This window comes from Tenrec ecaudatus, chromosome 1, assembly GCF_050624435.1.
Source record: "Tenrec ecaudatus isolate mTenEca1 chromosome 1, mTenEca1.hap1, whole genome shotgun sequence".
NCBI lineage: Eukaryota > Metazoa > Chordata > Mammalia > Afrosoricida > Tenrecidae > Tenrec > Tenrec ecaudatus.
The window spans coordinates 26,242,379-26,254,222 of record NC_134530.1 but is presented as its reverse complement, the minus strand read 5'-3'; the positions used below and the strand labels follow the sequence as shown (position 1 = coordinate 26,254,222).

Here is an 11,844-nt window from a genome sequence, read left to right as displayed (position 1 = left end):
GTGGCCTGCCCCCCACTATGGAGTCTGCCCCTGCCTGTCTCCTTCATGCGTGGGGCCCCAGGGCTGTCCTTGGCTGCCATCACCTGGTCTTCCGTGCCCTTAGCCTGGCCCATGTGCTCTGCCCACCCCTTTCACGCAGCAGGGATGGACGTGGCAAAGCCTGTGCACACACTCCGGGTTGGAGAGCCACCGAGAGGAGGCATCGATCGCGCCCAAGGGCCCTTGAAGTGGTGGCGTGTGCCAGCTGAGCGCCCTGTGGGTTTCTCCCAGCTGTACCAACCCCCGCTTAGGCACTTGGCCGCAGAGGACAGGGCCTGGCCCTGCAGAAGCAAGCGTGTGGGACTCTCCTGTCCCTCATGTGCCAGGCAGGGATTCTGTGGTGACCAAGCCCTGAGCTCCGCTCGGCCAAGTTGTCTGCCGGGAGCAGACACGCCAGGGAGGGACCTGCCCAGGTGGCAGCTTCGGGCAGCGGTGCCCCGATGCTAGGCCTACTCTTGAGCCAAGGAAACCCTCAGCCTGCACTGCGGCTCTGGAAACCAGCACCACACAGCCCGCCCCTGCCCCAAGCCTCGGACACCTCACCCTGACGCACAGGCAGCCTGGGTCCTCACCCCCACCCCTGCCTGCCCCTCCTCCTCCGCTGCCCCACTTCTGCAGTGAGCTTACCAGCTAAGCTGCCACCAGGTGGCAGCAAGAGCTACCAGGCTTGGGCTGCAGCTAGCCTCCCCTGTCCATCCTGAGCATCCAGGGCTTACCCTCCTGGTGGCGGTGGTCAACCTCTGAGACCCTCCCTATCCCCTGGTGGCCATGAGCCCCCATGTTTGGGGACTTCTCAGCTGGGCCCAGGAATCCTTTTGTGGCGGCCTCCTGACCCTGGCCCCAGGCTGCCCTCCCTCCTGTGCTGGCTAACCCCTGTGAGTGGTGGCTGTGCCCTTGGTGGTACTGAGCAGAGGACACCCTGCCTCCCCCTGAGGGGCTGCAGTGGGCTCTGCCCAGGGAACCTGCAGTCTGCACAGGGGGCTGGGCTGCTGAGGCAGGCTCCCCTGAGCTGTCTCCCCCAAAGCTCTCCCACTTCGCTGGGCTGCCATAAGCCCAGGTCCCTTCCTTCAGTCAAGGTCCTGCCCTCTGAGGGCTGGGGGGGGGGCACGTGGGGGTGACACTGATGGGGTGAGCAGGAGCCCAGAGGCAGCCCCACCAAATGAGAAGGTATTTATTGGAGCGGTGTTCCGAGTTACAAGTGCAAATGTCCAGATCCAGACGACGGTGGAGTCAGGCCAAATGCAACCTCAGCCGGGACACGGGCCGTCCAAGCCTTGCCCGGGCTCAGCCCCCCCGCTCCCCACAGCACACTCCCACCCACGGGCTCAAATCCCAGATGCAAAAAGGGAAAGGGCTTGGGTTTTTCTCAGTGCTCTTTGTCTCTAAAAACTTAAATATCTCTGTACACGTCTGAAACCACAGTGCCAAGGGGCAGGCCAGCCTCAGCCTTTTCCTCCGAAGCGGCAGGGGCCCCACCAGCACAGCTGGCAGCTGCTGGCACACTCAGCATATGGGCCAGCCCTGGGCACCATGGTGGACGCCCCATTTCCTGAGCAAACAGGCCCTGCTGCTTGGGCCTGGAGGGCACAGACAGGGCAGCGGTCAGTGTCCAAGCAAAAGCTCGCCAGTGATGGCCCCACATACCTGACTGGGGGCCCCCTTGGTAGGGGACAGTGTATCCCCCCAGCCCTCCGGGCTCACGGAGCAGGCACCTTCAGGGGTGCCACGCTCCTCCTCGGGAGGGCCCCGTGCGCCCAGGCCCTGCAGCCGCTGTTGCCTCTCCTGGGCCTGGCGGGCACGGCTAGCGATGGCTCGCACGCGGCTCTGGCTCCGGGACGAGGAGCGGCGCAGGAAGCTGGGTGCCACCGCCAACGCCGCTGTGCCCTCCCCGGCGGGGCCAAGGCTGGTGGGCGATGTGATGTCCCCAGCCTGCTGGAAGCCCGTCAGCCAGCGCAGCTGCTCCGTCAGGGCATCGGGCCGTGGCTTGCCCAGGGGGCGCAGACCTCTGCCTGGGCTGCGGGGTCTGCTTTCAAAGCTGGGCGCAAAGTCGTCTGCGGTCAGGTCCCCCAGACTTTTGGACTTGGCAGCCGCGGGGCAGTCTTGGAGGCCCACCAGGGAGAGGCGGCGCCAAGGCGGCCAGGGTTGGGGCCCTGACGGGGACCTGTGCGGCCGTGGGGCCAGGGGTCGGGGCCGGAGCTCGTCCGAGGCAGAGGGCAGCTGCCCGGCAGCCCGCAGGTTGGGGTTGGACTTGCTCTTGGTCACTGGAGGCAGTCCTGGGCAGGTGGCGCAGGGCCTTGGGGGCAGGCGGCCAGCAGGGGTCCCGGCCAGGCCCAGGCTGGACAGGGAGAGGTCGATGACCGTGTCGCTGGACGACATGCTGGAGGACGAGGACACGCTGTCACGGTGAGCGCCAGGCTCCAGGCGCTGCCACAGTCGGTCGCCACCCGTGGCGTCAGAGTACACGGCTGGGGTTGGCGAGGGCCCTGCCAGGGGCCGCCTCCCACCCAGCACCTCGGCTGGCACCTGCCCCTCGCTCTTGGCCCTTCTGACAAGGGGCAGCTGGCCCACGGCCCGGGGTTGGCCACTGTGGCCCACCGGGCTGCCAGTAGCCCTCTCAGAGGCGCCCCCAGGGCTCCCGCTGTGGCACACTGACTGCCTGCTGTCAGGGGTTGCCTCATTGTCCCCGGGGCCCTGCTGGGGGGGCTCAGAAGCTCTGAGAGCCACCCCGAGGGGGCCTGCCAGAGCTCTGGCCCCAGGTCCTTCAGAGCTCATGGGCCCTTCCCGGGGCGGGCAGGCAGGGGTGACTGGAGGTGGCAGTGGCAGGCCAGCGGCCGGCTCCTCAGCAATGGTCTCCAGGCCGCACAGGGAGGACACAGACCTCTGCATGGACAGGGGCCGGGCGTCTGGGGACAGAGAAAAAGGGATGTCAGCACGTGCCACCGGACACTGGGAGAAGAGATGATGGGTCAGGGCCCTGCCTCCCTCCCTCCCCCCCACCCCAGCAGGCAGGTCCTACAGCTGCACGCAGCATAAACCCTTCCCCTATGCCACCCTCCAGAGCCAGAATGGACGGGTCACTGCCTGGTGCCACCCTGTGGGTCAGGGCAGGCACAGCACACAGGGCGCCGCCCGTTACCTGGCGCTCGACCGCCGTCAGTTCCTAACTACGGAGGCAGCACAGGGACAGGGACAGAAAGGAGAAAGTGGTCAGAGAGGGCGGGGCCGGAGATGGGGGGTGGACACTGACAACAAGGCCAGGCAGGAGCAGGGCAGGAACTCGGAAGGTGGGAGCGAGGGAGGGAGGGAGGGCAAGGCAGCCCCTGGGCCCCCACCCTGCCACAGGCTCTCTGAGGGTGCAGCCCTGGCTGGCCCGGCCTCATGGGGTGGGTGCTCGGAGCATGTGAGAGTCCACATGTCACTCCATCAGCACCCTGCGTACCACCTGGCAGGCCCGAAGCCACGACCTGGGGAGTGAAGGTGGCCCGCTGCTGGGATGGGACAGGAGCCTCACTTTGGAGGGGCCTGAGATGTGGCGAGGGGGGGGGGAGTGCTCACAGCAGCCACCCCAGGTCTGGGGGAGGGGCCCTGTGAGTCTCTGAGCCCTTGCAGCTTCTGTGACCCTGTAGGTGGGACCTCAGCACCACCCTTGCTCAACTCCACCCTGGCAGGGGGTGGGCAGCAGTGCCATGCTGCCCAGGCCCTCCTGCCCCGCTCCAGGAATTCCAAGGTCCTTCAGGTAAGACAGGAGGGTGGGAAGCAGGCCCAAGGCTGGGGGGCAAGTGGGACATGCTGATGGAGCACAGCGGGAGACAGGCAGACATGGTTCCCAGGGGGCGATGCAGGACAGACGGTGGTGGGGGCGAGGCAGGCCATGCCGAGCAGGGACAAGGGGGCCCCTGCGGGCAGCCTTACCGGCTGAGAACATGGGGGATTTACTCCTAATCTCCTCCAGCTTTTGAATGAACAGGGCATTCATCTCACGCTGCAGGGCCCCTGGCGGCCTGCGGGCACCCTCGGGCCAGCGGGGGGCTTCCTCAGGACTGCCACAGCTGTCCGGGCTGCTGGAGCCCGAGGATACGGAGCCGCCGCCGCCTGGCCGCTGGCGCTGGGCCCCCCGGCCATCAGAGGCCTCTCTGCCTTTTCCAGGCACAGTCACTGCGGCTCGGGAGCCCAGGCTGCCACGGGGAACCCCCAGAGCCTCTGCCCGGCTCCGGGGCTGCTGACTGATGGCTGGGTGGGTGCCCACGGGCCCTGGACTGGGCGGCCGCTCCCTGAGCAGGCCCTCGGGGTCCACGCCGGCACAGGAAGCCGCCATACACTTCATGCATGCGGCGGCCATGCCTGCGGGCCCAGGACCCTCCGGGCCACGCGGGGCCAGCACCGGGGCGGGGCTCCGCATGGGTGCCACGGGGGCCAGCCCCTTACCTCCGCGGGGACTGACACTGCCGGGCCCCTCGTGGGACGCGGCCCCCAGGGCAGGGCCGGGGGTTGCTACGTCGTCGGCCGCCCCCTCCGAGCCCACGTCCTGCGTGCCGACGGCCAGCTCTGGCAAGCCCTTGTGGCCCGGCGTGTGGCTCTTGGTGGGCGCGCTGGCTGTGCGCCGCAGGAGCCGCTGGCTAACGGAGGGCCGGGGCGGCGGTCGCCCAGCAGCATGACTGTCCAGCGAACCGGGCTTTGGGCCGCGGAGGAACAGGCCTTTTAGACCCAGAGCCTGTTTGACCTGCAAGAGAAAGGACCCCGCATCGGTGGTGCCCAAGGACCGCCCACTCCCAGTGCGCTTGGGCGTGGGCAGCGACCACCTGGGCAGAGAGGGCACCCCAGGTGAACAGCAGGTGGGCTGCGAGAGGCAAGGGACCCTGGAACCCGAGATCCTGCGTCGACCGAGCCCTGCACCCTCTGAGGCCCACAGTCCCCAGCTCTGCCAGGGGTGCCATGGGGGGGACAGAGAGACATTCATGTAAGGACCCCGAGAACTGCCTGGCTGGTCCCCCTCCCGCCCCTCAGTGTATCTCTGCTGCACCTGGAGCAGGGAGCTCACTGCCAGCTTGGTGCCCCCTGAGCCCAATGTGGGCTCAGGAATACCACCGTGAGCCTAGGGCTCAGACTCCTGCCTCCGAGACGCCCCAGCCAGCCACACAGTCCGTCTGGACAGCTGGTCTGGGGTCAGGGCCAGGCGGGCTCTGTCACTGCTCAGGGAGCCTGGTCAGCGTGGCCCAGCAAATCTCCACATGCCACACACACACGGCACCCCAAGTCCCCTGCTGCCCCCAGCCCCGCCACCCTACCGGTCTCCTCCCTGATGCCCCGCGGGCTCGTGCACGGAGCAGCTCAGTGGCCGGCCGGTGGGCAGGGCCACCGCCCCCAGCAGCACCTCCAGGCCGAGGCGATCATGTGGCAGCACTTGAATCGGTGTCCCAATTCAAGATCCCAAATCCAATGCAATTTGGTCAGAGGGGCCAGAGGCATTTAGAAGGAGAACCAGAATTCAGAGCTTCCCCGCCCAGACACAGATGTGGGGAGCAGGGTGCTTAGAAATCATGGGGAGCCCGAGGGGGTGCCACGTGGAGAAGCACAGATGGGGGGAACAGACAGGAGTGGGCATAGGGAGGGGGTGGTGGGAGACACAGAGACAAGAGGGAGCAGGGGTGGGGTGGGGGAGCAGGGCACAGAGACCAGGGGGAGGGGGAGGGAGAGGAGGTGATGCAGTGGGAACTCAGGGAGGCGGAGGGAACTGGGAGTGTCAGGGAGGGAATCGCCTGCGAAGGGGGAGAGGGAAAGGGCTTACAGAGGGAAAGGGGGGGAGGCAGCCGGAGGGGGGGGGCGGAGTAGGGCAGCAGGTAGGCTGAAAGCAGGCAGACGGTCGGAGAAAGGGCCACCCCAGGGCCCTGCTGAAGTCCTGGGTCTGCTTTGTAAATGCTGCGGATGGCCCGCCGCGCCCAGGAGCCACGGCCTCACCACGTCACGCCAGCGGACAGTTTCCAAAATGCTACCGAGTGACAGATGCTAATGAGGGGCTTTGGTCTGAGCATGCGGGAGGGGGGTGGCACCGTCCTCGCAGGGTACCTTGGAGGCCCCTAATGGGGCTGCGCTTGTAAAGGTGGCCTGTGCACACAGAGACCCACTGCAAGACCAAAGAGACAGAGCGAAGGCAGGTGAGGGGCAGCGCGGCCGGGGAGGCCCTCGCCGTGCTCGGGCAGACACAGCAGACGGACGCACGGACGGACGCACGGACAGATGGACAGATGGGGAGCCCCGGCTCCGGCCGGCACCTCTGACCCCATGGAGCAGGAAGAGAGACGGTCAGCGCTGGGACTCGGAGTGGAAGCTGTGCCTGGTGGCCCTAGGGACTGGGCAGGCCCTCTGCTGATGGGGACATCAGAGCCAGGCAGAGGGGTACTGCCTTCAGAGGGTGGAGGGGCTGCCCCGGGCAGGAAAGGGCAGCGAGAGGGATTGGGGCCTTGAGGAAAGGAGGTACTGGTAGTGTATCACAGGGGGCTGGAGCACCCACAACTGGGGAGGGCCTAGGGGAACTATGGGGGAGAGTGAGGAAGACAAGAGCCAGTGACTGGGCTGAGGCATGTGGAGGCAGGGGTAGGGCCCACGGTGAGTCTGGGGACCTGGAGGTCCATGCCCACAGGCTCTGTCCAGCCTGGCACCCTCTGTACTCATGTCAAAGGAGGGCGCCATGGGACCGCACTGCCCAGGGGTCAGGGACTGGCGCTGGGGCACAGGGTCACTGCCAGGCTGGGGCTGAAGGTGGCACTCACCTTACCACTGACATCACTGATGGCCACGTGGACAAAGATGGAGGCCTGTTCCATACCTTCCAGGTACACGTGCCGATAGCCTGCCACAGGACAGAGGCCACCAGCTCCCACCTGGCCCTGTTCACCCACACGGCCACTCACCCACACCCTCAGGCTGTCCTCCCACCTGAGCCCCAGCCCCTAGTTCCACCTCTTCCAGAAAGCCCTGGCAGATTACTCCAGCCTTGGGGACAAGGTGCCTCCTCCTCCCAAGTGCCCTCTGGACTCCTTTGGCCTGGCCAGGCCCACCCACCTGGCATCATGCTGCCGAAGGCCAGCGTCCTCTGACCGATGAAGTCCCGTCCGATGGGATCGTGGTCCCACACCAGGAAGCGGACGAGTGCCATCTCAGGCATGTGCACCAGGAACACGAGGGTCTCCTCCCACATCGGGTTAAATCCTGGAGGCCACCGCAGGAGTCACCTTCCCCCGCCCAGGGCTGCACCCACAGCAGCTCCTGCTCGGGAGGGGGTGGAGGGGTGGGTGGGGGCCTGCCATTGGTGCGCCCAGACAGGGGGCTGTGTCTGCTGCCGGGAGCCCTGAGGCCCCAGCTCAAAAAGGCCGCTGCTCCCTCGCCCTGCCCCTCCCTGTGCTGTGGCCCTGGGCTGTAGCCCACCGTTGTCCTCCACCACGCGGGTCTGCTCCTTGCTGCAGTCCACGGGGAGCCCGATGATCTCCACCTCCACAAAGGGGTCGATGATCTGCAGACAGATGGACAGACGGACAGGTGGCACCCAGCCCAGGCTCCACACTGGCCTCCCAAAGCCCTCAGCTCTGCGGTCCAATAAGACTCTCCTTCCTCCCTGTTGCCCCCACTTCCCCCATGGTCCCCCAGCGTGGAGTCCCACCCACTACCTCAAGCATGGGGTTCTGGGTCTACCTTCCCATGGTCTCCAGCATGGAGTCCCAAGGCCCCTACTTCCCCATGGTCCCCCTGCATGGAATCCTGGGGCCCTACCTCCCCACGGTCCCCCAGCATGGAGTCCTAGGGCCCCTACCTCCCTTCGGTCCCCCAGCATGCAGTTCTGGGTCGACCTCCCCACGGTCCCCCAGCATGAAATCCCGGGGCCCCTATCTCCCCACGGTCCCCCAGCATGGAGTCCCAGGGCCTTACCACCCCACGGTCCCCCAGCATGAAATCCCGGGGCCCCTACCTCCCCACGGTCCCCCAGCATGGAGTCCCAGGGCCTTACCTCCCCACGGTCCCCCAGCATGAAATCCCGGGGCCCCTACCTCCCCACGGTCCCCCAGCATGGAGTCCCAGGGCCTTACCTCCCCACGGTCCCCCAGCATGGAGTCCCGGGGCTTGGGGAGCTGCTGCCCGCTGATGATCCGCAGCACCAGTTGCTTCTTCAGCTGCCCAGGCAGTGGGTCCTCAGAGTTGGGGTTAAAGGTGCCTGGGGACCCAGCATAAGGCTGAACATGTGTAGCCCTCCCCCCACACCTGCAGAGCCGGGCGGGCACCAGGCTGCCACTGGTCAAGCCCCCACTGCTCCCAGTTCACAGGGCACCTCCAAGTAGGCTAGAGGGAGGGGCTGCCTCACATTTGGGAGGGTGGCTCTGAGTCGGGAGCTGGAGTGACGTGGGACCCCCATGCCCTACCCTACACATGAGCTGGGGTTCAGGGACCTTAGCGGTGGGGGATGGGGCCTGGTGGGGAGGGCTCTGGGCCCTGGGCACCTCGAGGTGGGCTCTGTGGCCCCACCCCAGGATGGTGAAGGCTGACAGACAAGTGCAGGAGAAATGAGGACCAACCAAGAGAGTTGGGGTGAAAAATGGAGAAAAATGTGGAAGGCATTTTCAGCGTGTCAGGAAAGCATCTGAGGAGGGGCAGGGAAGGGGGGCTCAGGGGCAGGCTCCCAGAGACTGGCCTCGAGGACCCCTGGAACTCCAGCCCCTGCAGACTGAAGCAGGCCCCATGCTCCTCCCGCCCACCCCTCCAGGAAACCCCATACTGGGGGCCTCGGGTAGGAGGAGGGGCTTTCTTATCCACAATCTCCAACTGAGTGGCCAAATTCAGGATCCTTCCTGCAGCCCCTGCCTGCCACAGGCCCCACATCAGGAGACCCTGCTGAAGCTGCATCTACCCCACCCCCAACCCCGAAACCAGCCCCCAGGCACCTCACCCTGGCACATGCACGCAGGCTTGAGAGCGTAGCCGCAGTTCCCGTTGGCGCTGAACTTGGCGCGGTTCAGCTGCAGCATGCGCCCCTCTGACTGGTAGTTTAGGGCCACTGCAGGGTGGGTGATGGGGGGTGGTCCCAGTCACACTCACCTCCCCCACTCCTGCCTTCAGGTGCTGGGGTCCACCCCCAGACTCTCAGTTCCTGGTGAGGCACCCCAGGAGCCCAGTGCCCTCCCCCGGGGTTGACGGCAGTGAGCCACTTGCTGACCTGGTGCTCACAGGGGGTACCCACCCATCTGGCAGCCGGCATTCCAGAAGGGCTGGGGGTTGTAGTTGCTGGAGTCCACGCGGTAGGAGGAGGGGTAGATGCGGGAGAGCTGGTGCTGGTTGAAGTGCAGGAACTGGGCTGGCTTCTGCTGCAGGACCTGGTGCGCCTTGGTCTCACTGAAGGACGACACCTGCCAGCTGGACGCCACTGGCAGGCAGGCCCGTGGGCATCAGGGGGCAGCTGCTTGCTCGGGGCGCCCTGGTGTGCACACATACCAGGGCACGCCTCCCCACCACGGACCCTAAGGCCGGGGTGTCCCCCACAACAGTGCACCCACCTGGGACCAAGGAAGGCTCTTTGCACTCTGCACTGGCTCTGTGCCCAGCCTGCCCTCTGCCCCGCTTCCCCACAGTCCCCAGCCTGACCACGTCCACCTCCCTCCCTCTCACCCTCGGTCTCCACATCGTGAGTGCCTACAGACTTGGTGTACTTCACGAGGTCCGACAGAGCCCGCGACAGCTTCATGGTCTTCTTCTGCCGGGTCGCCCTGTGGGTGGGAGGAGGATTGGGAACCTGAGGTCACCTAGGGGCAGGTGGCAAGTGGTGAGTGCTGTAGGGACCGTGTGTGTGTGTGTGTGTGTGTGTATGTGTGTGTGTGTGTGTTCCGAGATGGCTCAGACCTGGATGGACAGCAGGTGCCCAGACCCTGGATGTGACAGAGCACCAAGCAGGGGCCAGGAGATGCTCCAGCAGGGGGGACTTTGGGAAGGTTATTGGGCTCCAAGTGAGGGCAGCAGGTGTGTGGTGGAGATGGAGTCAGGCTCCAGTGCAGGGGATGGTGGAAGGGATGCTGCATTGCTGGGGAGCAGGGGTGAGGACGGAGGATGCACTGGCGGGAGCACAGGTGATGTTTGGGGACGGGGGTGATGGGGACAGAGAGTGAGGGCACAGAGGGGCCTAGGTTTGGAGGGAAATCTGAGAGGCCACACGCACATCCGTTGAGGCAGGGACCCAGTGGCTGTCTTTCTACCTGTGCGCGTTTGAAGTCCCGATAGACCCCTTGGCGAAGGAACGTGAGGCTGGGAGAAACCCTGAGGGTGGGGGTGGGGTGCCCTGGGGGCGGGAGCAGGGCTCAGAAGGGAAAGAAGAGAAAGATGCAGTGAGCGCCCCACCAGCACTGTGTCCGGCAGGCCCACAACCTGCACCCTCGTGGCCTGTGGTCCCACAAGTTCCCTGGCACCGCTCCAGGGTCTGTCTCTCAATTTGGAAGTATGTGGGCACTGACCCTCGACTCTGGCCTCCTTGGGGGTCCGGGTCCTCGGCTCCCTCTTCCACGCTGGCCACCTTCTTTAGCTTGCTGCCCTTTTTCTGGGGGTGGGGGTGGGAGATAGGCAGTGAGCCCCGCACGGGTGTGTGGAGGCCCAGGCAGCAGGGAGGTGAGTCTGCCCTCCTGGGCCTCAGCTATTCTGCCTCCCAGGGCCCTCTGTGCCTAGCGATGGCCACCGGCCCCTGCCACAGTCCCGCCCCGCCTGTCCCTAGTGGGCTCTCAGCCCAGCCCCAGGGTCTGAGCTGGGGCAAGAGGACCGCAGTGTGACACCTGCCTGGGTGCAGCCCCACCCCTGGCCCCTGCAGCTAACCCTCCCACTCCACCCTGGAGAACGGTGGGCTCAGGGTCCCGGCCAGGGAGCCCAGCGGACCTTTCGCTTGGAGAAGCTGTGCACGAGGAGCCGGCTATTGCGACGACTGGCTCCAGCGTCCTCCCCGGAGTCCATGTCCTCCTCAGCTTTGCTCTGAGACAAGGGGAAGAAGGACCAGTGAGGCCACAGGGCCTGACCTCAGGGAGCTCCTGACAGCCTGGCCACCGGAGGCGCCAGAGGCCTTCTTGGAAGAGGGCCACTGAGCAGGGCAGGGGAGGGAGGGGCTGGGCCCAGGGAAGATGCTGGGTTCACTGGGATGGGACGGTGCGGCTACCTGTGAAAACACAAGCCCAGAGTAAATAGGGGCCATTGAGACACTGACGGGAGTGTTTTGCACATGCATGTGCGTGTACACACACACACACACACACACACACACACACACACACTACCTTTGCACAAAGCACTTCTTCACACACATCAAGTTTCCCTTTCTGCATGGTTTTCCATGGAGAATGGTGGGATTCCCACAGTCCATGTGTCAGGAGAGGGAGCCCTGGTGCCACAGTGGTTACGATGCGGGGCTGCTAACCGCAGAGGTCAGCAGTTCAAAACCACCAGTAGGAAGATGGGGCTTTCTACTCCCATAAAGAGTGACGGTTTGGGAAACTCACAGGGGCAGCTCTACCCTGTCCTGAAGGCTCGCTCTGAGTCCGCGTTGACCCAATGGAGGTGAGGGGGTTTGGTTTGGGGGTCAGGGTAACCCCGTCAGCTCCCTGCTCTGTCAGCCCCCCAGCCGCTCGGCGAGCATACTCAGACGTGGACTCATTAGAGGAGGAGACCTAGCTGAGGGCGTGTCCTGCTCTGGATGCTGCCTTCTGTGTCCACCAGAGACACAGCTGGGGGCAGAACTGACCTGCTGTTGGGGCAGCTATCGACGGGGGCCCTTCCTGCCCTGCCCTGAGAGCC

The 11,844-nt window shown here is 65.6% G+C and overlaps 1 protein-coding gene across 1 annotated transcript in view; it reads right to left on the bottom strand.

Moving 5' to 3' along the window:
- Nucleotides 1-1,369: 1,369 nt before the first annotated feature.
- The window catches only part of PLCH2 (phospholipase C eta 2), a 33,253-nt gene continuing 22,778 nt past the window's right edge, over nt 1,370-11,844 (bottom strand). The window contains exons 12-22 of the mRNA XM_075558254.1: nt 10,936-11,028; nt 10,524-10,606; nt 9,688-9,785; nt 9,263-9,445; nt 8,972-9,079; nt 8,118-8,242; nt 7,462-7,546; nt 7,099-7,245; nt 6,807-6,886; nt 4,465-4,759; nt 1,370-2,942 (exon numbers count right to left, since the gene is read on the bottom strand). Coding sequence (XP_075414369.1) covers nt 1,642-2,942; nt 4,465-4,759; nt 6,807-6,886; nt 7,099-7,245; nt 7,462-7,546; nt 8,118-8,242; nt 8,972-9,079; nt 9,263-9,445; nt 9,688-9,785; nt 10,524-10,606; nt 10,936-11,028 — 2,598 coding nt within the window. The 3' untranslated portion in view covers nt 1,370-1,641. The remainder of the gene's footprint in view (nt 2,943-4,464; nt 4,760-6,806; nt 6,887-7,098; nt 7,246-7,461; nt 7,547-8,117; nt 8,243-8,971; nt 9,080-9,262; nt 9,446-9,687; nt 9,786-10,523; nt 10,607-10,935; nt 11,029-11,844) is intronic.